This window comes from Hemitrygon akajei, chromosome 10 (genome assembly GCF_048418815.1).
Source record: "Hemitrygon akajei chromosome 10, sHemAka1.3, whole genome shotgun sequence".
NCBI lineage: Eukaryota > Metazoa > Chordata > Chondrichthyes > Myliobatiformes > Dasyatidae > Hemitrygon > Hemitrygon akajei.
In genome coordinates, this window is record NC_133133.1 from 120,034,694 (window position 1) to 120,062,110 (window position 27,417).

General features: G+C 44.9%; 1 protein-coding gene across 1 annotated transcript in view; it reads right to left on the reverse strand.

Annotated features, from left to right (window-relative positions):
• The window catches only part of dcn (decorin), a 78,617-nt gene that overhangs the window by 16,508 nt on the left and 34,692 nt on the right, over positions 1-27,417 (reverse strand). The window contains exon 3 of the mRNA XM_073058847.1: positions 9,023-9,135. Coding sequence (XP_072914948.1) covers positions 9,023-9,135 — 113 coding nt within the window. The remainder of the gene's footprint in view (positions 1-9,022; positions 9,136-27,417) is intronic.

The following is a 27,417-nucleotide window of genomic DNA, read 5'->3' on the forward strand; positions in this document are numbered from 1 at the left end:
GCCTTTTTCCTAGTGCGCTCAACCACAAGGTATTTAACAAGCCATCTCACAGGCACTCTACAAATTTCCTCTCATGGGATCCAGCACCAACCTGATTTTCTTAATCTACAGTACTGTGCAAAAGTCTTAGGTGTGTGTCACACACACACACACACACACACACACACACACACACACACACACACACACACACACACACACACACATTTATCAGCTTTATCATCACTCACGTATGTCATGAAATTTGTTTTTATTTTGTGGCAGCAGTATAATGCAATACATAAAATTACTACAGTATTGTACAAAAGCCTTAAGCAGACATATATATTTATATTACAGCACAGAAACAGGCCTTTTGCCATCTTGGCTGAGCCAAGCCATTTTTCTGCCTACTCCCACTGACCTGCACCTGGCTCATATCCCTCCATACACCTCCCATCCATATATATCTATATATATATATATATATATATATATATATATATATATATATATATATATATATATGTAAGGACATATGCAACTGATGATAAACCTCATTCTGATTTGGGTCTCTGTTGTAGAGTGAGAGTGGGAAGGGGGCAGGGAGAGGGGAGGGAGCAGGAAGCACCAGAGAAACATTTGGTAATGATCAATAAACCCGGTGCTTGGAATCAAATGGCTTTGCCTGGTTTCAGGGCTGGATGTGTCCCCACCCATGTTTAAGACCTGCACATTTCTGTACCTGCATAATCAAAATCCCTCATGACTGTCATAACACTCCGCTGTTTAACATACCTTTTCTATTTCCCATTGTAATGTGCTCAATGGTGGGGAGGGCTTTACCCATGATGGACTGGGCTATATCCATTACTTGTGGTAGGATTTTCCATTCAAAGGCGTTGGTGTTTCCAACTTACTAACTTTGGAATGTAGAAGGGAGCTGGAGCACCTGGAGGAAGCCCATGTGGTCATGCAGGGAATGCACAAACTCCTTAAGGACAGCAGAGGGAATTGAACCCTGATGGTTGATTGCAGGCGCTGTAAAGCATTACACTCACCTTAACACTACCACAATGCTTATTCTATCTATCGAGGAGGAAGGGAAGGAGAACAATAACAGATCGCAGAACATAACATTGCAGTTATGTAGAGAATGCAGAGCAAGCAGACAAGTACAGTGTGAGGGCAATGATGAGGTCGACTGGGAGATCAAGAATTCATCTTTGTGGTATAAGATGTCTGTTCAAGAGTCTGACAACAGTGGGGTAGAAACTCTCCTTGAGCGCGGCGATATGTTCTTGATCTTAAGGATCTCCTGCATGATGCAGGGGGAGGGGAGTGAATGGGATGGGTCTTTGTTTATGTTGGCTGCTTTCCTGAGGGAATTGAGGGGAGGCTGATCTGAGTGAAGTTGTGATGTGTCACAACTCTCTGCAGCTCCCTGCGGTCTTGGGCAGAGCAGTTGCCGTACCAAGCTGTGAAGCACCCGGATAGGATATGGTGCATCTGTAAAAACTGGTGAGAGTCACTGGGGACATGTCGGATCTGCCTAGCTTCGTGAGGAAGTAGAGGCACAGGTTGGCTTGGCTTCTTGGCTTTTGTATCGATGTGGCTGAACCAGGACAAGCTGATAGTCTGGATCCTGACTCAGTTCCTAACACTGTGGACAAACCTCCAAAGAACTGCACTGGCGCAAAGAAGTGCCTCACTGCCACCGTCCACAAGGGTAATTAAGGATGGCTATAAACACTGGTCTCATTAGAGATGTCTCCATCCTGAGGGAGGACTGATTCATGATGAATGTAGCTGGCAACAGTACTTTCCAGCAGCCCTAACCATGGGATGGACAATCTCCAATTGGATTCCTTGCTTTCCCATCGTTCCTCAGGATTAATAGCAACAGGAAAAAAGACTTTTAAATGATGTGATTTGTCAAAACAGACTTTTGTTCCATAACCATGGGCATGACAATTGAACTGCTTGAGGAAAGACTTGGACTGCTCATCAAGTGTTTATTGTGGTAGCGAATCTCCACCCTCAGGCTATGGAGACTGTTGCATATGATCAGCAGGGAGTGGGCAGATTTTGTTTTGATATTAAATGGATATGTAATAAGTGCAGGAAAGTATGACATGAATTTACCACCAATCCTGTTGACTGATGGAGCAGTCAGAAGAAGCCAAAGTGGCCTAATCCTGCTCTTATTTCTTATGGCTTTAGAACTTCACAGTTGCAGACTCCACAAACCACCCAAATTCTTCCAGGAATTAAAGATTAGTCCAGTGGCCCTGGGCATAAACAACATCTGGGAGAAAAGCCACTAAAATGGAGGCAGAAAAATGTTTACCTTGGGGCATAAATATGAACAAGTTTAAATTTGAGTAATTAATCTTGCGTTAGAGGCACAGTAGTGCAGCTGTTAGGTTAACACTATTACAGCACCGGTGACCTCAGTTCAATTCCGGCCGCGGTCTGCAAGGTTTGTGTGTTCCCCCCATGACTGAGTGGCTTTCCTCTGGAAGCTCTAGTCTCCTCCCACATTTTAAAAGACTCAAAATTCAAGATGGTTTAATGTCATTTCCAGCACACAAGTGTAAAGGAGAACAAAATACTCCAGACTCGATGCAACACCAAAGCAAACACAAACACAATAATAGAAAATTCACAATAAATATAAATATATAAGATACCTTATGTGAATAGATTGATTATATGTCAATAAATTGACGTGATGTTATGTATGTAACCGTGTACGGGTGGGAGTTAGTAAGTTGTGGGTACTGGAAGGATGGAGATACTTGCCCCCAGGACATCCTCAGACTGTGTTGGTCATTGACGCAAAAGACACATTTCATTGTATGTTTAAATGTACGTGTAACAAATAAAGGTAATCTTTTTTTTTAAAAACACACCAAAAGGGGTGATTGATAAGTTCATGGCCTAAGGTAGAAGGAGATGAGTTATACAGCTCTCGTTACATGTACATGCAGGTAAACTCTTTGCATGATTATGCAGAAAGTTTAAAGTTAATAACTCATCTCTTTTTACCTTAGGCCACAAACTTATCAATCACCCCTGATGAGTTATTAACTGATGAGTTATTAACTTCAAACTTTCTGCATAATCACTCAAAGAGTTGAACTGCATGTGCATGTAATGAGAGCTGGAAACTCATCTCCTTCTACCTTAGGCCATGAACCTATCAATCACCCATCTGTGGACACTTTCTGGAGGTCCAAGATCCGTATGCTCCATGACCACTAGACTAAGTGTGTAAATGTAGGAGGGGACTATGTTGGAAAATAAACATGCTAGGTTTTCTAAAATTGAGTCCTTCTACCTTAGGCCACAAACCTATCAATCAATCCAGTATATTAATTGTATCTCACTGTACTGCTGCCACAAAACAACACATTTCACAATGTAAGCCAGTGATAATAAACCCTATTCTGATTCTGAATCCTTCATCACAATACCCTAGACGACAAATCATAATCCAGTGCTTTCATATTTCCTGTCAATGCTTTGATTTTCCAGCAATGAATGTGAAATCCACTGGAGATAAGGGAAGGGCCTGTTTGAGTAGGAACAGTAGTTGGGGGCGAGGAACTATACGACAAAACCTTTCCAAATACCTCTAGACTTGGCAGCCAAATGCTCTTCTGTGCTTGGAGACAGTTACCTCACTTGTGGTTTGGTACCTTTAGCCGACAAAAAAGGAGACAGACATCTCCCTTCGGAAATGATGTGTATTTTGGCTTCAATAATCTTTGACTAGGAGACAGACAATTACAAAATAAGCTAAAGCTATTTGACTCCATGAGAGGGGCTGGCCATATGGTTTCTACAGCCTGCTCCACCATTGAGTAAGATATTGGCTCACTTACTCATCTAATCTCCACCTCCTTTAATTTTCCGAACGTCCAAAAATCTTTATTTTAGCTTTAACTCCTCAGCTATCTGGATTCCAAAATTCAGAAGGTTTACTGTTAGCTGGGTAAAAACATTCCTCCTCCTCCTTTCTCCATATCTATAGTCCGTAGACCCACACTGGCCAGCCTGAGAGTTGATCATCACCATGTGATACGGGGAGGCCACTGCACAGGAGCAGAAAACGCTGTGGAGGGTTGCAAACTCAGCCACCTTCATCATGGGCACTAGCCTCCCCACCACTGAGGACATCTTTAAAGGACAATGTCTCAAAAAGAAGGCATCCATCATATAGGACCTCCACCACCCAGAACGTGCCCTCTTCTCGTTACTACAATCAGGGAGGATGTACAGGAACCTGAACACACACACACACACTCTCTCTCTCTCTCTCTCTTTAGGAACAGCTTCCTTCACTCTGCTATCAGGTTTTTGAATGGACAGTAAAACCCGTGAGCTAATTTTGGCTCACTATACTATATTTGGCTTCTTTAGGCACTACGTAATACACCCAGTGGCCACTCTATTCATGCTTGTTAATGCAAATATCTAATCATTCAACCATGTGATAGCAACTCAATGTATAAAAGCATGAAACTTCAGCTAATTGCGGCAGCAACTTAACTGGGGCAAAATGTATTGGTCTCAATGTGTCCCAATTAACCAGAATCCACTGTATATTTTATACTTCTCATTATAACTTATCATACATTTCATTTATTACACTCTACTGCTGCCAAACAACAGATTTCATGGCATATTTCAGTGATAGAAAAGCCTGATTCTGAGTCTAGTGAATCCTTCGAAGAACTCTAGTGAGTTTCAACAGCAGAGGCAGCAACTCTCATCAAATCCTCCTTAAATAAAATAACTGGATTTTCGCCTCAAGGTGGTGAGGCCTGTGAGATACAGTAAAATGCAGACACAAGAGACTAGAGGCTGGGATCTGGAACAAAGAAATGAGCAGCTGGAAGATCTCAGCAATACACACAAAATGCTGGAGGGAGTCAGCAGGCCAGGCAGCACTTTGTTTGTAGCTGGAAGATCTCTGTGGGTCAAGCAGCATCTGTGGAAGCAAATAGACAGTTGATGTCATCTGGACATCTGGACATCATCCCTTCACCATTGCTGCTATTCTGCTTTTTCCCTCCAGCAGCTCATTTACCTCTTCTCTGGGATATAGACTAAAAGATGATAGACTAAGGAATGAAATCTTCTCTTTCAATGGCTAGCAGGCACTTGGTGGGCCAAGTGGCCTCCTCCTAATGTCTGCTTCCATTCCTTGAAACCCCTACATCCTTTATAATCCAAAGGGATGCAGATTCCAATGTGTACATTTAGGTAAAGACTAGGTGGAAATGACATTCCTTGAATTTTTCTAGTGAACCACAAGAAAACACTTCCATTATCACATTCCCAGATCCCAGCATTTTGTTCCAAGATTCTTTTGAAACCAATTTAAAATTTTTATGCTAAGTGCTGTTCCCTGTGTTGATTAGAGCCAGACCGCTCTGTCATAACCCTTGCCTGCTTCTCAATAGGAACGATGTGAGAATGTACCAATTCCACCACACATTCAGCTCCTTGCCACAGTTGTTCGCTGTGGGTGTTGTAAGGATGAACCAGGAGGATTTGAGTTGTAGAGAAGTGGGCGTGTTGGAGAGAACAAAAAGGAAGGTCTACAATTGTGCTGAAACCAGGAGAGTGACACAGGCTGATGTTTCCATATGGGGATGGGGATGCCTTGGTGTCGTTCTTTTTCTAGTCACTTTTGGACCTTTTGCTATATTTTACTTTGCGTTTTATATCCTGTGCTTTGTGGGTGGGGGTTTTGCAGTGATACTGCTTTTTGGGAAGACAAATTCTGAGAAACATCTTGAAAAGTGTGAGCAGACATTTCTTCCTGCAGCACCAACAGGAGTCCCCAAAGCTTTAGAAGAAATGAAAAAAAATTATTGTGTACAGTTCTGGTCACCGAATTATAGGAAAGATATCAATAAATTAGAGAGAGTGCAGAGACGATTTACTAGGATGTTACCAGGGTTTCAGCACTTAAGTTACAGAGAAAGGTTGAACAAGTTAGGTCTCTATTCATTGGAGCGTAGAAGGTTGAGGGGGGATTTGATCGAGGTATTTAAAATGTTGAGAGGGATAGATAGAGTTGACGTGAATAGGCTGTTTCCATTGAGAGTAGGGGAGATTCAAACGAGAGGACATGATTTGAGAGTTAGGGGGCAAAAGTTTAAGGGAAACACGAGGGGGTATTTCTTTACTCAGAGAGTGATAGCTGTGTGGAATGAGCTTCCTGTAGAAGTAGTAGAGGCCAGATCAGTTGTGTCATTTAAGGTAAAATTGGATAGGTATATGGATAGGAAAGGAGTGGAGGGTTATGGGCTGAGTGCGGGTAGGTGGGACTAGGTGAGATTAAGAGTTCGGCACGGACTAGGAGGGCCGGAATGGCCTGTTTCCGTGCTGTGATTGTTATATGGTTGTTATATGGTTATTGTAAGAATGGAACACAAAGAACTCACATTCCTGTGGTCAATGACAGAAGTTGCTGGTCCCCATGGATGAGGGCTGGTGACCCCCAATCCACGAGTCATGTGGGCAAGGCCAATGTGAGTCCAGAGGCTGAGTTCAGAAGTCAAAGTCAGTTCCCAAGATTGGCGAGTCCTGGGTCAATACCCAGAGTTTGGCAAAGTCCAGAGGTTGAAGCCCGAGGATTAGTGAGTCCAGAGGCTTAAAGGTCAAAGACTGAAGTTTGTGAGCTTGGGGATCAAGGTGCAAAGGTCAGAGCCCTTGGCTTGACATGTCCCAGTGATCAGAGGTCTGTGATTCTGCAAGTCTGGACCAGGGAGTGGAGTCCCACTGTCTGTGAGTCTGAGAGCCTGGAGCCAAAGACTAGTGGTCAAAGGCTCGGAAGATGCCTGTCTTGGGGTTGGAGGCTTTCCTCTCTGTTTTTGAGTGTGGATGGAGGGTGGGAAAAGGGGTGCTTTGCCATTGTTGTTGTTGTGGGCACGCTACATTGGCGCTGGAACGTGTGGCGACACTTGCGGGCTGCCCCTGGCGCCTCCTTAGGTTGCATCAGTTGTTAACACAAACGACACATTTCACGGTATGTTTCAGCGCACTTGTGATAGAAGCAACAAGTAATAGTCCCCCTGTCCACCAAGCAAGCTCCGCTGGTGTCTAAGGAAGTCTTGGGAATCACTGGAGCACCTGAATCGCCAAAGCTTTATATCCAAGTGTGGTAACCACTCTGCCCAAGGCAGCAAGTAAGTGTGGGGAGTTGTAAACACAGCCTAATCCATCAGACAAACCAGCCTCCCCTCCATTAACACCGTAGACACATCCTCCTACCTCAGGATAGTGGCAAATATAATCCAGGAGCCCTCCAACTCCAGACATTCTCTCTTCACCCCTCCTTCATTGGGTGGAAGATGCCATGGTAGCCATGAGCTTAGCACGATAACGTTAGAGTTCAGAGTTCAAATCTATCCCCATTCTGTAAGGACTCTCTGGATACCTTTCTCTGGTCTACCTCAGATTTACCTAAATGTATAGGCTGGAATCTACATCCCTTTGGGTTAAGAAAAATGCAGGGTTTCAAGGGAAGTGAAGCAAACATCCGGAGGAGGCCATTTGGCCCATCAAGTTCTTGCTAGCCATTGAACGGTAGTAAGCTTACGTCCCGTTTATCATCTTTGTTCCCCATGGCATGCGTGGGTTTCCTCCGGGTCCTCCGGTTTCATCCTGCAGTGAGAAGGCGAACCATCTGGGCGAAGTGGTCGTTGTAAATTGCCCCGTGATTGGGTTAGGGTTAATCGGGTTTGTAGGGGCTTGCTGGGACAGCACAGCTCGAAGGGCCAGAAGGACCTACCCCGTGCTGTATCGCTAGAATAAAATATAACAGAAACTTGAGAACACACCCCACCAGGCACAAGGACAGCTTCTACCCTGCTGCCCTTTGACACTCGTACAAGAAAGATGGACTCGTGGTCTCTCAGGCCACCTCCTCTTGGCCCGTGCACTTTATTGTCCACCTGCGCTGCACTTTCTCCATAACTGTAACACTCTATTCTGCATTCTGTTATTGTTCTCATTCAGGAGGCAGGGTGGAGGTAAGTACGTCCTACAAAAGGAGGTGGAAGGCACTCCTTCCCTCCACTAGCCTGCAGGTCACCCTTGGGCAAGGCGTAGCACCCGCTTAGCCTCCTGATCAGGGGAGCAGGTGATGGACGGTCGTATGAGCGGCCGGTGCATATCACAGGTCCTGGTTATGTGACCACTGACATGATGCAGACAAGCGCTGAAGGATATTGATAATGGCTAGGGTTGCCCGCCTTGTAAAGACACTGCCCAGAAGAAGGCAATGTTAAACCACTCCTGTAGAAAAATTTACCAAGAACAATCATGGAAAGACTATATGATCGCCTGCGTCATACAACACGGTGTAAAACGAGCAAACGAGCTGCCTCAGTGTACTGATGTATGGAATGATCTGTCTGGATGGCACACAAACAAAGCAATTACTTGGTCAAAGTAACCATGAATAAGCAATTACTAACGAATAGACAGGATCGGGGCCAGTGTGGACTGGTACTTGATGGTCGTTCAATGACCTTCTTCGGGGAGCCTCAGGTACTGGCGTGACCTTTGAGTTGGGGTGAGCAACTGGAATGGACACACTCAAGTGTCCTGTGCCTGGAGATTTAATGACCCTTGGATAGCGTTAACAGCACCAGCGTTTGCAGTTCAATCCCTGCTGCTGGCTGTAAGGAGGTTTGATGTTCTCCCCATTACTGCATGGGTTTCCTGTGGGAGCTCCAGTCTCCTCCCACATTCCAAAGATGTTCGGTTGGGGTCAGTAAGCTGCGGACACGCTACATTGGTGACACTTGCGGGCTGCGCCCAGAACTTCCTCGGACTCTGTTGGTCGGTGTGATAGAGCTAACCTTCATCATAGTCTGAAGTGTCACCGGAGATCAAGGGATGCACGAGCCAAGTTGAAAGTGAGACCTTAACACTGCTGTTCACACCTAGAGCCAAACTACCCTCTGTGATCAGCTCAGGAACGAAAGCTGAACATCACTGTGGTTGTCCCACTTACATGAAGGTTCCTCAGATTCTTGAAGTCATTTTCCTTTATCTCTGTGATCTTGTTATTCTGCAAGTCAAGCATGGTGGTATCTTTGGGAATGTTCTCTGGGACGGTGGAGAGACCTGTTTCAGGAGAAAGATTAAAAAGACTTTACTTTAAAGGACATTTGCATCCCATTAAAGAATTTTAGTTGTTACAGTGGTGGAAGAATCCCAAAACACCCATGATGGAGACTTCGAATGAAGGACTGTAAACTGAAATTAATGCAGAAAAGTTTTACAAGGATATTGCCAGGACTAGGGGGACCGAGTAATAAGGAGAGATTCGGCGGGCTGGCACTTTTTCCTTGGAATATAGGAGACTGTGAGGTGTATGAATACAGTATGCGTGTCCCTCGTGATTTCATACACCTCCATATGAAGGTGTATGAAATCACGAGGGACACGCACACTGTATTTTTCTCCGCGGTTGTGGAATCAAAAACTAAAGGGCAGAGGATTAAGGTGAGATGGGAAAGATTTAATAAGAACTTGAGGGACAACTTTTTACTTTCTTTTACACAAAGAGTGGTTTGTGTGGGGAATGATCTGCCAGAGGAAGTGGTTGAGCCAGGCACAACAGTAAGTTTTAAATGACTGTTGGATAGGTACATGGATTGGAAAGATTTAGGTTATGGGGCCGGTGGGACAGATGTGTGTGGGAATTTGATCAGGACTGACCAACTGGACCAAAGGGCCTCTCTTCATGTGGTCTAACTCTATGACTTAAGTATTTCAGTCAATTTGAGCACTGCCAGCTCCTGAAAACAGCCCTGAGTGTTCGACCTGAAATTTTATTTTAACGATGTTGATTGAGAGATTATTATTAACCATAAAACCATATAAGAATTACAGCATGGAAACAGGCCATCTCGGCCCTTCTAGTCCATGCCGAACGCTTACTCTCACCTAGTCCCACTGACCTGCACTCAGCCCATAACCCTCCATTCCCTTCCTGTCCATATACCTATCCAATTTTACTTTAAATGACAATATCGAACCTGCCTCTTCCACTTCTACTGGAAGCTCGTTCCACACAGCTACCACTCTCTGAGTAAAGAAGATCCCCCTAGGATTCAAGTACAACCCGTCCTTTTTGTTTTAGGGGTTAACACGAGGGGGAACTTGTTATTGACCAAGTCAGTAAAGAATTTCAGATGTATTCTCCTGAAATCAGTCCGAAGTTCAAGGTAAGTTTATTAATAAATATATATGTGTCATTGTATACTTCTCAGAGATTCAGCATTGCTGATGGAGGAGAAATGGAGGGACACCAATGCTTCAGCTAAAATTAGAGTTAATGATAATGTGCAAGTTTTTCAGTGATGGGCCCAGTCAAAACATTTCTCTTAGCCCTCAAATTATTCTGCAAAGGTAGCACAGTGGCGCTTAGCATAACACTTCACAGCACTAGTGACCCTGGTTCAATTCCCACCGCAGTCTGTAAGAGGTTCGTGTTTTCTCCCCGTGACCATGTGGATTTCCTCTGGGTGCTTCAGTTTCATAGAACATTACAGCACAGTGCAGACCATTCAGCCCACAATGTTGTGCTGACCTTTTAATGTACTCCAAGATCAATCTAACCCTTCCCTCCTACCTAGTCTTCCATCTTTCTTTCATCCATGTGTCTAAGAGTCTCTTAAATGTCCCAAATGTTTCCGCCTCTACCACCGCCCTTGGCAACACGTACCATGCACCCACTACTCTCTGTGAAAAAGAAATAGCTTACCCCTGACATCCCCCCCTATAATTTCCTCTAATCACCTTCTATTATGCCCCCCTCATATTAGTCATTTCTGCCCTGGGAAAGAGTTTCTGGGTGTCCACTCGATCTATGCCTCTTCACTTTGTATACAACTCTGTTTCAGCCTTCTCTCAAATTCGTACCGGTAACCAGTTGTGGGCATGCTATGAAGTATAGCGACACCCCAGTACATCCTCGGACTGCGTTGGTTGTTAACACAAATGATACATTTCACTGGATGTGCCTGTGACAAGTAAAGCTAAACTCATCTAATCTTCTGCTGAACTGCTGGAGGATTGCCAGGCCGTGGGATGAGGGAAGAACGATAACACTCGTGGATATAAAGGTGATAAGGAAATAGCAAAGGGAACATTGACTGTTTATTCTTCGCCGTAGATACTGCCCGACATGCTGAGTTTCTCCAGCGCTGCGTGTTTGTTCCTTTGGATCTCCAGCCTCTTATATTTAAAGAGAAGAATTACTGCCCTGGGTGCTGTCAAATTTTCTCCACTTAAGATTTCAGAACACACATCTATCAAGTCCTCCAGTTTATTTTGGCTGCGGGCAGGAAAATGTTTTCAGTGCTGGAACCTTCCTGCCCAGTAATCTGCTGCCTTAACAGAGCCCGGGGTTGAACCTGAGTGGAACTGGTGATATGCAGGGGGTATGGCTTCTTTCAAAGGGACGCTTTCGGGCGAGACATTAACCAAAGAAGCACTAGCTTTCTCTCTCAAAGGAGGAAAAGCATTCTGTTCCATTCCTGATGACATATATTTACTTAATCCAACACAGACGTGAATACAACCCCAGGAATTAATGTTAACTTAGAACATAGAACAATATTGCACAGAACAAGCCCTTCAGCCTATGTAGTTGTGCTGACCTTTGAACCGACTCTAAGGCCAATTTAGCCTTTCTCTCCCACATAGCCCTTCACTTTTCTATCATCCATGTGCCTATCTAAGAGTCTCTATTTACCACCACTCCTGGCATGGTGTTTCACACACCCACCTCTCTCTGTGTAAAGAACTTAGCTCTGACATCCCTCCATATATTCCTCCACTCACCCGAAAGTTAGGCCCCGCCTATTAGCCAGTTCTGCCCTGGGTAAATGTGTCAGCTACCCATTCAATCTATGCCCCTCATCATCTTGTACACCTCTGTCAAGTCCCCTCAGGTAGGTTAAAGTTGAACAATTTAAATTCCTGTCATAAATTACTGATAAAATAAAGTGTTTGATCAAATTTTAAAAGGAGGAGGTCATTTGGCTCAACACTTTCATACATATCCTCACAGGCCTCCCCTTGACTTTATTTTCTGCGATGAACAGATCCCAATACTTGCTCCTTCCAGTAGTTGCCCAGCTTGTCACTTAAACACGTCTCTGATGTTCCAAGGTCCAAAGTACATTTATTATCAGAGATCTGTCTTCCTCACAGACAGTCACAAAACAAAGCAGGCAATGGAACCTATTCAAAGAAAAACATCAACCCCTCCCCACCAAAAAAAATCACGCTAATGGCAAAAAAATGAGCAAAAAAATGGAGAATATAAACCACAAAATCGAAAGAGCCCAGGCATATTCAGTTCAGCTCGGCGTTCGTTAACTGCAGGACACCCCGATTCAAAATCGACTGAAAAAGCAACAGAGAAAGGAGCATCCAGAAACACCAACTACAGTCCAATCCACAAGTGGTGTTGGCTAAACATTGCCCGAGATCCAGAACTCCAGCACCATCCCCCAACAGCAGCGAGGGAGAGGGAGCATTCAGAGGGACCTACCGCCAGTGGCAGCAAAGCGCTGAACCCCTGCTCGCATTCTGCACTCGCCTCGATGATTTCAATCTTCCTCTGGGCTTTAATCAGTGAGATCAGTGAGAAATGGAGTCGAACACGGGCTCACACTCTGTCTCCAGGCTTCCCGGCCTCACACTTCACTCAGACACCCTCAGAGGCAGCAAAGCGCTAGATCACTCAGTTGGCCCAGTAACACACCAAAACGTTGATCACAGGCTCCAACAGTGGCAGAAAAAGAAGACATAAAAGAGGTGAAAGAAGTAGTTTCCTGAACTGTCTGGAAGGTGTCACCCTTGGTTCGTTTTTGCTGGCACCATCTTCTTCTCCATGACGTTTGTCCTTCCTCTCTCTTTGGAATGAGTCTTACATTCTCATCATTCCATTTTCCAAGGGTGGCTGGGACCACCAGAGGATTATCCATTTCAGATGAGCAGAGAAGGTTTAGGGGAGATGTCAGAGGTAGTTTTTTTCTTCAACAGGAAGCAGTGGGTGTGTGGAATGCTCTGCCGGGTGTGGTAGCAGAGGTAGATACATGAGGCACATGGAGGGTCATGGGCTGTGTAGGAGGGAAGGGTTAGATTGAATGTGGATTATTTTCATTTATTTATTTGTTGAGATATAGTGCAGAATAGGACCTACTGCCCAGCAACCTCCAATTTAATCTGAACTAGCCCAATCAAGGGACGATTTGCAATGACCAATGTACCTACCAACTGGTGCGTCTTTGGGCACTGGGAGGAAACAGGAGCACCCGGAGGAAACCAACACAGTCACGGGGCGAGTGCACAAGCTCCTTACGGATAGCAGCGGGAATGCTATAAAATTGGCACAACATTGTAGGCCGAAAGGCCCGAGCTGTGCAATCCTGATTCCGATTCCGATTCATTTAGCACGTATACACTGAAACTTACCGTGAGATGTCTCATTTGCATCAATAACCAACACACCCTAGGACGTGCTGGGGGCAGCCCACCCCAGCTGCCCATGCTCCATGCTCTCCTCCCTGGAAGAAGATAGTTCTAAACGCTCTCCCTGATCCATTAAACCCTCGCTTCCATTCACCAGCTGACAAATCAACTGTGTGGCATTGGCTGTCTGTAGCACAATGTACATGAAAACCTATATACCTATATTTTTCTTCAGCATAACAAGGCTATAATTACTCCCCGGTCAACTCAATGATAAAGTTAAACACTCGCACCATGTTCTCAATCTTACTTGTGCCACTGTTGTGCTTTTCACACCTGTTGTACACAGAACAACTTCATTTGCCATGTAATGCTCTATTAGAGCTCAGGTACAGTACCGAACAAGCCTTTCAGCCCATCTAGTCCGTGCTGACCATCAACCACCCATTTATTCTCATCTTACATTCATCACAATTTTCATTCTCATCATGTCCTTCAAAGAAAGAGTCAGCTTTACCTGTCATACGTCCATCGAAAGGTCGAAATATCCTCTGAAATGCGCCATTTCGCATCAAGGGCCACCGTAGTCCAAGCATTGTGCCTGTAAGTGTTGCCACGCTTCTGGTACTAATCTAGCATGCCCACAATTTACTAACCCTAACCGTATGTCTGGAGTGTGGGAGGAAGGTGCATCACCCAGAGAAAACCACGCGGTCGTGGGGAGGGCTGTCCTGACACACAGTGGCTGGAATTGAAGCCTGTCTGGAGATTGTGCTGACCCGCTACACGACCGCACCCCCGACCCATACACACAAGTTTCTACCACTTGCCCACACAGGAGGTGACTTACAGCAGCCAAGTACCCTTCCCATCTGCACATTTTTTGAGATGTAGGAGAGTATCTGGGGGAAACCCGTGCGGTCTCAGGGAGAATGTGGATGTCAAGATTGGAACCGAGCTTCTGGCAGTGAGGTTGTAGTAACTCAATGACCTCCGTCACCGTGTCAGAGAGAAACGCCCTCGCTACTCACCTCAAATAGGCCTTGGATCACGCCAAATATCCCAGTTAAACTTTTAGTTTCCTCAAAGCCTAACAGCAGAAATAAAATCCGAACCTAGACAGCCCCTCCTCATAATGAGATTCAGATTTATTCATCAAGTGCACATCGAGACACACAGGTAAATGCGTCATTTGGGTTAACCTGGGGGTGTACTGGGGGCGTGAGCATAACACACCCACAGCGCTCAGCTTAACAACACAGAACACAACAAACAGGCTGGAAATAGCCTCACCCCTCTCCGACACCATCACATCCTTCCCATATTACCAGATTAGCGATGCCCTGTGAAATGCAAGCTGTTGTGTCAGGGCAGTGATGGTGGAGTGGAGTGGAGAATGAGAAAACAAACCTGCCTTCACCCTCCTTTCCCCACACGGAGCAGGCGATGGAGCATACTCAGGAAAGGACACCGAACAGAGAACAGCTCGCAATGTCTGTGCCCAACATGATCAAACAAAATCTTTTCTGCCTGTACATGAATCACATCCCTCTGTTCCTTGTCCATCAAACAGCCTCTTAGACACTACTACTGTACCTGATCCCAGCTCTCCTCCGGCCTCCGGCACCCTATTCCAGGGGCACATCACTCACCAGGTAATGAAAAACTCACCCTGCACATCACTTTACACAGTGAAGGGAAATAAAGACGAAAAAAAACACGTGGAGAAGAATATTCACTCAGTTAAGGGACTTGCAGGAGATCATCTTCATCCATAGAACTCATTCCTGCTTGGAAGCATTTGATTCCATCCCTGCTTTACAAAGCCAAACTGCCCCGGTAGATGAGAGCTTGCTTGGGTGGTGAACCAACCCTTCAACTACCTTTTGCTGGACATCTCTGAGATCCAGGAGAAACACAGCTGTAGATAATTGCATCAGTGCAAAAGTGGGAGATAACGCATGGAAAATCTGCCCCTGAAATTGTTTGACGCAGATGGTAAGTAATTGGAGTTGGTGAAATTCCAACGGTCTCCAACCGTGCAGAGACAAGTGCCTAGAGATGTATCCACAAAGGTGGGAAATGTGCTTTGCAACAAGAATATTTTGTACACATAAGAGATTCTGCAGATGCTGAAAATCCAGAGTAACACACACACACACACACAAAATGCTGGAGGAGCTCAGTAGGTCAGACAGTATCTTTGAAATGGAATAAACAGTTACCATTTTGGGGTGAGGCCCTTCATCAGAAGCAGGAAAAGGCCAGAATAAAATGATGGGGGGGGGGTGGTTTGGGGAGGAGTAACTGCTGGAAGGTGATTGGTGAGACCAGGTGAGGGGGGCAGGTGAATGCGCTGGGGGGGGGGGGAAGAGGGGAGGGAGTGAGAAACTGGGAATTGATAGGTAGAAAAGGTAAAGGTAAAGACAGGCAATGAAGGAATCTGATAGAGGAATACAGTGGGCATGAGAGAGAAGGAAGGAGGAGGGGAACCAGAGGGAAGTGATGGGCAGGTGAGGTGAAGGGGGGGGCAGAAAAACAGAGAAGGAGGAAGGGGAGAAACTATTTGAAGGTTTGTCTTCCTACAGTGAGCCACAAGACAAAGAAATACCATGAAGAAAACAGCAACGAGGGGTTCCCTCCAGAACGAGGAGTCACAATTTAAGGATAAAGGGGAAGCCTTCTAGGACCGAGATGAGGAAAAACTTCTTCACACAGAGAGTGTGAATGGAGTGGATGGGAGTCATTGTCCAAGATGGCATGCAACTTGGACAGCATCCTCTTTTCAGACACCACCGTCAGAGATTCCAGTTGAATCGTGCAACAGCTTTGTAAAGTAGGTCTGGTATCGCCCGAAAACAGGCCTTTCAGGTCAACTTGTCCACGTTGACCAAGTTGTCTAATGGAGCTAGTTTCATAAGGACCTAAACCCCAAGTGTCGACCGCTCACCACCCTCCACAGATCCTGTCTGACCTGCTGAGCTCTTCCAGCATTTTATGTGTAACTCCAGATTCCAGTATCTGCAGTTTCATGTGTCAAGAACTTCCACAAATAACATTTTGTTATTCTGTATTTTAAGGTTAGTAACAGATAGATTATGAAATAGATATTTATTACTTATTGAAAACAGTAAAAATTTTCAAAATTTTAATTCCAAGTATGTCTGGGTTAGGGTGGGTGGATTGTGGGCATGCTGTGCACTAGAAGCAGGTGTGGGCTGCCCCGAGCAATCCTTGCTAATCTGATTTGACGCAGAAGTTGCATTTCTGTCTGTTTTGATGTATATATGACAAATAAAGCTAATATTTAAAACAAATATTTAAGAAGCTAATTTCTTTTAATTATAAAAGAATTAATTAGATAATTCGGCAACTATATGACTTAGTGCTGTTATTCTTGGAGCTGTGTTACTGGATTTCACTTCAGGGACAGATATTGCATTCCATGATGGACATGGATGGTAATGGGAGATCAGTCAGGGATTAGCATTCAAATAAACACATCGGCAAAGATCTCCAATACCATCCAGGAATCAGTAAAATCTCTGTGTTTACTCATTGGGCCTGAATGGAATTAAACTGGACAACACTTCACTCAGAACTGAGCCTGAAGCTAAACGTCTAGTCTCCCCAATTAAAACTGGCTGTGACAGTGGATATTATCCGGCATCAGAAAGGTTGCTAGGCAACCCCATTGTGATTGATTCTGCACATGATGAAAAGATAAAAGGTTAGCTTTATTTGTCAGATGTACAGTACTGTGCAAAAGTCCTACATGTAGATATATATAGAGTTAGGATTCCTATACATACATACACATATATATATATATATATATACACACACACACACACACACACACACACACACACACACACACACACACACACACACACACACACACACACATACACATACACATATATGTGTGCGTGTGTGTAGCTAGGGTACTGAATTTGTCAATGTGGAGCAGAGAGCAAGTTTGTAAATCTGGCGGAAGTAAAGGATGATGGGAATGGTGAGGGTACAGCGTTGTGGGAAGGGTGTGGAACAGGTGGCAGAGAAGGAGTGCCAAGAGCGAGGGGGTTGGCATTGGTGCAGACATACCCAGCCCTGAGACACGTGGCAAGGTCATGTGATTCCAAAAGACTGGTTTAGTGATCATTGCAGAATGTCTCTCAGGTGCTTCCCGCTCCCTTCCCCTTTTTCTCAACCACGATTCCCTCTCCCTGACCTCCTTAACAGTTGCGTGGACCAACAATCGCTCTGAGCAGGAAATTTTTACATGGCCTGAAAACCATGTGGTACTTTAATAAAACAGTATATAAAGGAAAATTCCAGTGTTCTGGCAACAAAGGTTATGTGTGTGGGAGTATCGCAGTCACTGAGTGACTGAGCGCTTGCTCAGCTTAGAGGAAACAGCAGTCACTTCCAAAGCAACACACAGAAAATGCTGGAGGAACTCAGCAGGAGAGGCAGCATCTGTGGAAATGAATAAACAGACAACGTTTCAGGCAGAGACCCTTTTTCAGGACTGTAAAAGAAGAGGGAAGATGCTAGAATAAAAGGGTGGGTGGTGTGGAAGGAGGCTAACTAGAAAGTGATGGGAGAGGTAAAGGGCTGGAGAGGAAGGAATCTGATAGGAGAGGAGAGTGGACCATAGCAGAAAGGGAAGGAGGAGGGGTCCCGGGGGAGGTGACAGGCAGGTGAGAAGAGGTAAAAGGTCAGAGTGGGGGAGAGGGGGAAATTTTTTTAACCAGAAGGAGAAATCAAGGTTCATGCCAGCAGATTGGAAGTTACCCAGCTGGAATATCAGCTGTTGCTACTCCACCCTGGGGGCTGGTTTCATCGTGGCACAAGAGGAGGCCATGGACCAACATGTTGTAATGGGAATGGGAATCGAAATTAAATCATTTGGCCACTGAGAAGGTCCAGTTTTGGCGGATGGAGTGGAGGTGGCCAACAAAGCAGCCACCCCCAATTTATGACGTGTCTCACCAACACAGAGGAGGCTGCATCAGGAGCACCAGACACAATAGAGGAAATCATCAGACTCACAGGTGAAGTGTTTCCTCACCTGGTGGGACTGTTTGGGTCCCAGAATGGAGGTGAGGGAGGAGGTGAATGGGCAGGTGTAGCACGAAGAGATGGTGCAGAGATGAAGGAACTGAGAAAAGGAAACGGCATTTTTACAGAAGGCAGGGTAGGAAGCGGTATAGCAAGGTAGCTGTGGGAATCTGCAGGTTTATAAAAGATATCAGTCGACAGTTTGTCTCCACAGACAGAGACAGAGATCGAGAAAGTGAAGGGAGATGTCAGAATCAAATCCAGTGAATTTAAGGTCAGGGTGGAAGCAGGAGAGAAAGTTGATGAAATTATTGAGTTCAGCACGGGTGCAGGAAACAGCACCAATGCAGTCGGAGAATTTTTCATGTTAGTGGTCACTTCTGACTGGGAGGTTTTACTTGGTATACACGGTTAGAGGGTATTCATGTGAGCTCTCAACTGCAGACACAATGTCACACTGGTTGTACTGAATTCTCACACCACAAGTCAACTCAAGAACGATAACAGGTTAGCACTTCAGGAGAATGGCTCTTTCCTTAGAAGAAAGAAAGAGTTCGCTAAAGGTAAAGGAACAGATAGGGAAACAGATCCTGCAAAGGTGTAATAATAACAGTGACGGGAGATTTTAATTTCCCAAATATCGATTGGCATCTCCCTAGAGCAAGGGGTTTAGATGGGGTGGAGTTTGTTAGGTGTGTTCCGGAAGGTTTCTTGACACAATATGTAGATAAGCCTACAAGAGGAGATTTGGTATTGGAAGATGAGCCTGGTCAGGCGTCAGATCTCTCAGTGGGAGAGCATTTTGGAGATAGTGATCATAATTCTATCTCCTTTACAATAGCATTGGAGAGAGATAGGAACAGACAAGTTAGAAAAGCATTTAATTGGAGTAAGGGGAATTATGAGGCTATCAGGCAGGAAATTGGAAGCTTAAATTGGGAATAGATGTTCCCAGGGAAAAGTATGGAAGAAATGTGGCAAATGTTCAGGGAATATTTGTGAGGAGTTCTGCATAGATATGTTCCAATGAGACAGGGAAGTTATGGTAGGGTACAGGAACTGTGGTGTATAAAGGCTGTAATAAATCTAGTCAAGGAGAAAAGAAAAGCTTACAAAAGGTTCAGAGAGTTAGGTAATGTTAGGGATATAGAAGATTATAAGGTTAACAGGAAGGAGCTTAAGAAGGAAATTAGGAGAGCCAGAAGGGGTCATGAGAAGGCCTTGGCGGCAGGATTAAGGAAAACCCCAAGGCATTCTACAAGTATGTGAAGAGCAAGAGGATAAGACGTGAGAGAATAGGACCAATCAAGTGTGACAGTGGGAAAGTGTGTATGGAACCGGAGGAAATAGCAGGGGTACTTAACGAATACTTCAGTATTCACTATGGAAAAGGATCTTGGTGATTGTAGTGCTGACTTGCAGCAGACTGAAAAGCTTGAACATGTAGATATTAAGAAAGAGGATGTTCTGGAGCTTTTGGAAAGCATTAAGTCGCCAGGACCGGATGAGATGTACCCCAGGCTACTGTAGGAGGCGAGGGAGGAGATTGCTGAGCCTCTAGCGATAATCTTTGAATCATCAATGGAGACGGGAGGGGTTAAGGAGGATTGGAGGGTTGCGGATATTGTTTCTTTATTCAAGAAAGGGAGTAGAAGTAGCCCAGGAAATTATAGACCTGTGGGTCTTAATTCATTGGTTGGTTAAGTTGATGGAGAAGATCCTGAGAGGCAGGATTTATGAACATTTGGAGAGGTATAATATGAATAGGAATAGTCAGCATGGCTTTGTCAAGGGCAAGTCATGCCTTAGAAGCCTGACGAAGGGTCTCGGCTTGAAACATCGACATTGCTTCTCCCTATAGATGCTGCCTGGCCTGCTGCATTCCACCAGCATTTTGTGTGTGTTCCGTATGAGCCTGATTGAATTTTTTGAGGATGTGACTAAACACATTGATGAAGGTAGAGCAGTGGATGTAGTGTATATGGATTTCACTACATAGGCATTTGATAAGGTACCCCATGCAAGGCTAATTGAGAAAGTAAGGAGGCATGGGATCGAAGGGGACATTGCTTTGTGGATCCAGAACTGGCTTGCCCACAGAAGGCAAAGAGTGGTTGTAGACGGGTCATATTCTGCATGGAGGCCGGTGACCAGTGGAGTGCCTCAGGGATCTGTTTTGGGACCCTTACTCATCATGATTTTTATAAATGACCTGGATGAGGAAGTGCAGGAATGGGTTTGTAAGTTTGCTGATGACACAAAGGTTGGGGGTGTTGTGGATAGTGTGGAGGGCTGTCAGAGGTTACAGTGGGACATTGATAGGATGCAAAACTAGGGTGAGAAGTGGCAGATGGAGTTCAACTCAGATAAGTGTGAAGTGGTTCATTTTGGTAGGTCAAATATGATGGCAGAATATAGTATTAATAGTAAGATTCTTGGCAGTGTGGAGGATCAGAGGTATCTTGGGGTCCGAGTCCATAGGACACTCAAAGCAGCTGCGCAGGTTGACTCTGTGGTTAAGAAAGCGTATGGTGTATTGGCCTTCATCAATCGTGGAATTGAATTTAGGAGCCAAGAGATAATGTTGCAGCTATATAGGACCCTGGACAGACCCCACTTGGAGTACTGTGTTCAGTTCTGGTTGCCTCACTACAGGAAGGATGTGGAAGCCATAGAAAGGGTGCAGAGGAGATTTACAAGGATGCTGCCTGGATTGGGGAGTTCGCCTTATGAGAATAGGTTGGGCGAACTCGGCCTTTACTCCTTGGAGCGATGGAAGATGAGAGGTGACCTGATAGAGGTATATAAGATGATGAGAGACATTGATCGTGAAGATAGTCAGAGGCTTTTTCCCAGGGCTGAAATGGTTGCCACAACAGGACACAGGTTTAAGGTGCTGGGGAGCAGGTACAAAAGAGATGTCAGGGGTAAGTTTTTTACTCAGAGAGTGGTGAGAGCGTGGAATGGGCTGCCAGAAACAGTGGTAGAGGTGGATACGATAGGGCCTTTTAAGAGATTTTTGTGTAGGTACATGGAGCTTAGAAAAATAGAGGGCTATGGGGAAGTCTAGTAATTTCTAAAGTAGTGACATGTTCAATACAACTTTGTGGGCCAAAGGACCTGTATTGTGCTGTAGGTTTTCTATGTTTCTATGTTTCTCATGAACAACACACACAAAATGCTGGGGGATCACAAGAAATATATCTTGAAAGTAAATTATATTGCGAAAGGGAACAATGGCTGGTCCAGGAGTTCATCAAAGTGCCTGTTTGATTAAATTAATATTCATGGTCCTATCACAGGTGTGCTTTTATTTAACCTGTCTTTGTTACAGCATAACCCCAATTATAGATGTGCGCTACTATGTTGTCAAGCCGAGGAGTGGTGGTGGGGACAAGCTTCCATTACCTAATAGTGCTCCTCACGGCATGTGCCTCAAATGGCCTCTGACAACCAAGTCCAACTCCTGGTCTTCTCGTGTGGCTTAACCTCTAAGCCCGGCGGAACTGTTTATACTGACAGGACAAGGGGAAAGCAGGCCACCTAAGAGAGGGAAAACTCTGATTTCAAACCTCCACTGCCTTGCGGCCATACCCACTCATGGGAAGGGCTTCGGGAGTAAACCCTGAGGACAAATCCAGAGCTGGAGTCCCTAAGGCAGTCCGACATTGCCTTCAACCTCGTTCTGTCAACTCCTGCGATGACACCGGTGCCAAGCTGTATCAGCCCTTGTCCTTCCCTTGGACAACATCGGTGGCATGGAGAGGGGAGACTTGCTGCTTGGGCAACTGCTGGTCTTCCATACAACCCTGCCCAGGCCTGTGACCTGGAGAGTACACTCCAAGACTGTCCAGGCGCAGATCCATGGTCTTGCGAGACTAACGGATGCCACACGCACTATGATGAAATACTCATCTCAAATCTCTGATCTCACTAACTTCAGAGAGAATCTGCCAGTATTTTTCAGTGTGGAGTTGTCACGTGACACATTTTCCTCACTGGTTACAACTGCACGACCTGAGGATTGTGGCTCAGGCCAGAAGAACCTCACACACGTAACGGGCACAAAGTGCCGGAGGAACTCAGCAGGTCGGGCGGCATCTATGGGGAGGAATAAACAGTCGACGTTTCGGGTCCTGATGAAGATTCTCCACATGAAACATCAACTGCTTGATCTACTGTATTCCTCTGGATTTCCAGCAACTGCAGAGTCACTTGCGTTTATCATTTGAAACAGATGGCTTCACAGTCTAGTTCAAAGCGAATTTATTATTAAAGTACATTTAAGTTACGATATACTGTACTACTCTGAGATTCAATTTTTACAGGAAAATATTCAATAGATTTTTCAAAAAAACTATACATAAACAGACTGACAAACACCAATGGGAAAATAAGAAAAGCTGCAAATAAAAAACAGCACTGAGAATATGAGTTGTAAGGAGTCTGTCAGTTGTGCAGTCACTTTCAGGATCGAGGTGATTGATGTTATCCACACTAGTTCAAGAGCCAGTCCAGCTGGAATATCTCCAGTTGTTCTTCACACATTATCTATATCTAAGATTATCAAATACATATTTTCTTGACAAAATATTTGGCCCCAGGAGCAGTGTGTTTAACTACTGCCCTGAATGTTAGCCTGGCTCCGTTTCTGATGGATGATCTCATCCATTCCATGCTCATCCAGTCCCTCCCTCTCTATGATGCACAGCTTACGAACCACATGAAGCACAACTTTCCCCCTTACCAACTGTCGTCCATCCAACCTCTCTACTCCCCAGCTTTGTACATCTGTGACCCCTTTTCCAGGGGTCTTACTAGGCAGTGCTCCCAGCCGGGAACAGTAGTGTTTGCCTCTGACCCATGTCGTACCACTTGGCAGGATTTGTAATGGATGCTCCGTTACCTCCCACTTTCCAAAGATGTACAGTTAAGGTTAAGGTCAGTAAGCTGTGGGCATGTAGGCGACACTCACGAGACCTCCCCCAGAACATCTCGGACAGTGTTTGCCATCGACACAAACGGCACATGTCGCTTCTTCCTCAGGCTGTCAGGCTTCTGAACACGCTTCTCCCACCCAGTACGCATTATTTATGATAGTGCCAGTAGCATTATACTGTGTATATTTAACTATATGTCGTATATGCACTTAATGCCAACTTGTACATTTGCAGATAATATTATTGTGCTAATATTATTTATGTGCTGTATGTGACATATGTACTGTGTTTTTCACCTTGGTCCCTGAGGAACATTGCTTCATTTAGCTTTGTGCATGTGTACATTTGAATGACAATAGACTTGAACTTGATAATGAATGGCATGTGACAAAGCTAATCTTTATCATTCTCAGAGTGTGGGGGTATTTAAAAGGGCCCTCTGCAGCAGCACACAAAATGCTGGAAAAACCCAGCAGGTTCGGCAGCATCTGCATAAGGAAGTGGGCTGAATGGACTATCGGCGTTTTGGGCCAGGGCTTTTTGTCAGGACTGGAATGAAAGGGGGGTTAACCGGTATGAAAAGGTGAAGGGATGGGGTAGAGTAGGAGCTGGCAGCTGATGGGTGGATCCAGGTGAGCGGGAGAGTTGATAAACAGAAGAGTGGGAATGTGACGGACAGGTAGTCAAACAGCCCAACACATTACTGGTACCAGCCTACCCGCGTCGAGGACGTGCATACAGAAAGGTGCCAGGAAAGGGCCAGTAACATCGTGAAGGGCCCCTCCCACCCTGCTCATGGACTGTTCGTCCTACTCCCACCAGGGAGGAGGCTACATAACATCCATGGCCAGGACCACCAGACTCAAAGAACAGTTACTGTTCCCAAGCAGTAAGACCTCCGTCCTCTAACTCCACCACTACTTTATCATTTCCTGTCAGTCACGTTATGCATAGACACTCCTATGCCGAGCATCACTTTATGGACATACAAAAAATTCTATGTACATAAGCTATCGTATGTATTTATATTTGAGTTTTTTATTGTGTTCTTTATTTTATGTGTTTTTTTTGTACTGCATTGAATCGGGAGTAACAATTATTTTGTTCTCCTCTTCTCATGCATACCGGACAGGGCACTAAATAAATCCTGAATCTCGAGAGCTGCGAGATGGCAGGTGGAGATGACAAAGGGCTGCAGAAAATGGACAGAACACCAGGGAATAGCGATGAGGAGAGGAAGCAATACACCTCTCCCACGCCATCTTCCCTTTCCTTTCTTCCTCTTGAACTTATCCAGCTTCTCCTTAAAAAGAATTCTCCGGTATTCTGAAGGTTAAGAGTCAAGCACAATAGCACAGATGTCAAGAGTACAGCGCTCGCTGCCTGGGTTCAATTCCCCCTGCTGCCTGTAAGAAGTTCCCTGTGTGACCCAGTGAATTTGCCTGGAGTGCTTCAGTTTCCTCCGACATCTCAAAGGCATGATAGGCCATCGGGGTTTAAATGGGCAGCGGGGGTGGGTCATTGGAACAGAAGGACCTGCTACCGTGCTAAATCTCTAAACAAATAAATAAATACTGCAAGGCCAGCTGTATCAACTTGCCCATTTGTGTTTTTGGAGAGTTCAGTGTTGCTCTTTGTAAAAGTAATCAGTCACTTCAGTGCTTTAAATAGAATTACTCAACAGAATAAACACCAGTAAAATCCATTCACAGGACTCATCACAAACAGGCTGGCTTCCAAATTGTATTCATGAAGAACTAGTCTCAAATAATTATTCATTAAACATTCACATTGTACATAAAAATACAAGTAAAAACACAAGTACAGAAAAGGTACATGAAATATTAAGTAAGGAGCTAAAAAATGTTTGGGTCCTGCTCATTGTTAAGTTTAGATAAAAGAAGAAGTTCATTTCTCAAAGATAATTATGCTATTGGTAACTGTTCGAACCATAGAACATTACAGCACAGAAACAGGCCTTCTGCCCTTCTTGGATGTGCTAAACCATTTTTCTGCCTAGTCCCACTGACCTGCACCTGGGCCATATCCCTCCAAACCCCTCTCATCCACGTACCTGTCCAGGTTTTTCTTAAATGTTAAAAGTGAGCCTGCATTTACTACCTCATCTGGCAGCTCATTCCAGACTCCCACCACTCTCTGCGTGAAGAAGCCCCCCCAATGTTCCCTTTAAACTTTTCCCCCTTCACCCTTAACCCATGTCCTCTGGTTTTTTTTCTCCCCTAGCCTCAGTGGAAAAAGCCTGCTTGCATTCACTCTATTGATACCCATCACAATTTTATACACCTCTATCAAATCTCCCCTCATTCTCCTATGCTACAGGGAATAAAGTCCTAACCTATTCAACCTTTCTCTGTAACTCAGTTTCTCAAGTCCTGGTAACATCCTTGTAAACCTTCTCTGCACTCTTTCAACCTTATTAATATCCTTCCTATAATTAGGTGACCAAAACTGCACACAATACTCCAAATTTGGTCTCACCAATGTCTTATACAACCTCACCATTACATTCGAACTCTTATACTCAATACTTTGATTTATAAAGGCCAATGTAGCAAAAGTTCTTTTTACGACCCTATCTACTTGTGTTCCTTAATCCCCCGGAAGCTTTATCTGCAGCTTGCTGCAACCCCCACTGGACCACTTACAATTCGCCTACGGACACAATTGATCGACAGATGACACAATAGCCACAGTTCTACACTCCGTCCTTACGTATCTGGAGAAGGAGGATGCTTATGTGAGAATGCTGTTCTTGGACTACAGTTCAACATTCAACACCATAATTCCATCCAGGCTGGACAAGAAGCTCAGAGACCTCAGCGTTGATCCTGCCTTGTGTAGCTGGATCCTGGACTTCCTGTCAAATAGCCGGCAGGTGGTAAGAGTGGGCTCCCTCATCTCTGTCCCTCTGACCCTCAACACAGGTGCCCCTTAGGGCTGTGTACTAAGCCTCCTCCTTTACTCTGTGTATGCCCATGACTGTGTCACTACCCACAGCTTGAATCTATTAAGTAAATTTGCTGAGGATACTACATTGATTGGCCTTATCTCAAATAATAGCGAGGCAAACTACAGAGAAGTCATCACCCTGACACAGTGGTGTCAAGAAAACAACCTCTCCCTCAACGTTGCAAAACAAAGGAGCTGGTTGTGGACTACAGGAGGAATGGAGACAGGCTAGCCCCTATTAACATCAATGGATCTGGGGTTGAGAGGGTGAACAGCTTTAAGTTCCTCGGCATCCACATCACCGAGGACCTCATGTGGTCTGTACCAACTGTGTGGTGAAAAAAGCAAAACAGCGCCTCTTTCACCTCAGATGGTTGTGGAAGTTCGGCATGAGTCCCCAGATCCTAAGGACTTTCTACAGGGGCACAGTTGAGAGCATCCTGACTGGCTGCATCACTGTCTGGTATGGGAACTGCAGAGAGTTGTGCAGACAGTCCAGTGTATCTGTAACTGTGAACTTCTCATGATTCAAAACATTTATAAAGACAGGTGTGTAAAAAGGGCCCAAAGGATCATCAGGGACCCGAGTCACCTCAACCACAAACTGTTCCAGCTGCTATCATCCGGGAAACGGTATCGCAGCATAAAAGTCAGGACCAACAGACTCCGGGACAGCTACTTCCACCAGACTGATTAATTCATGCTTAGAAATTGTATTTCTAAGTTATATTGACTGTTCTGTTGTACATACTATTTATTACAAGTTAATATAATTTGCCCATTGCACATTCTGGCAGAGACGAAATGTAAAGATTCACATATGTGAAGGATGTAAGAAATGAAGTCAATTCAATTCAAGAGCAGAGTCTAACAACCAGTTTCTCTGGCAGAGCACTACTCTCTGCAGCTGTGCAATGAGACCTTTGGTAAAGTGAGGGTG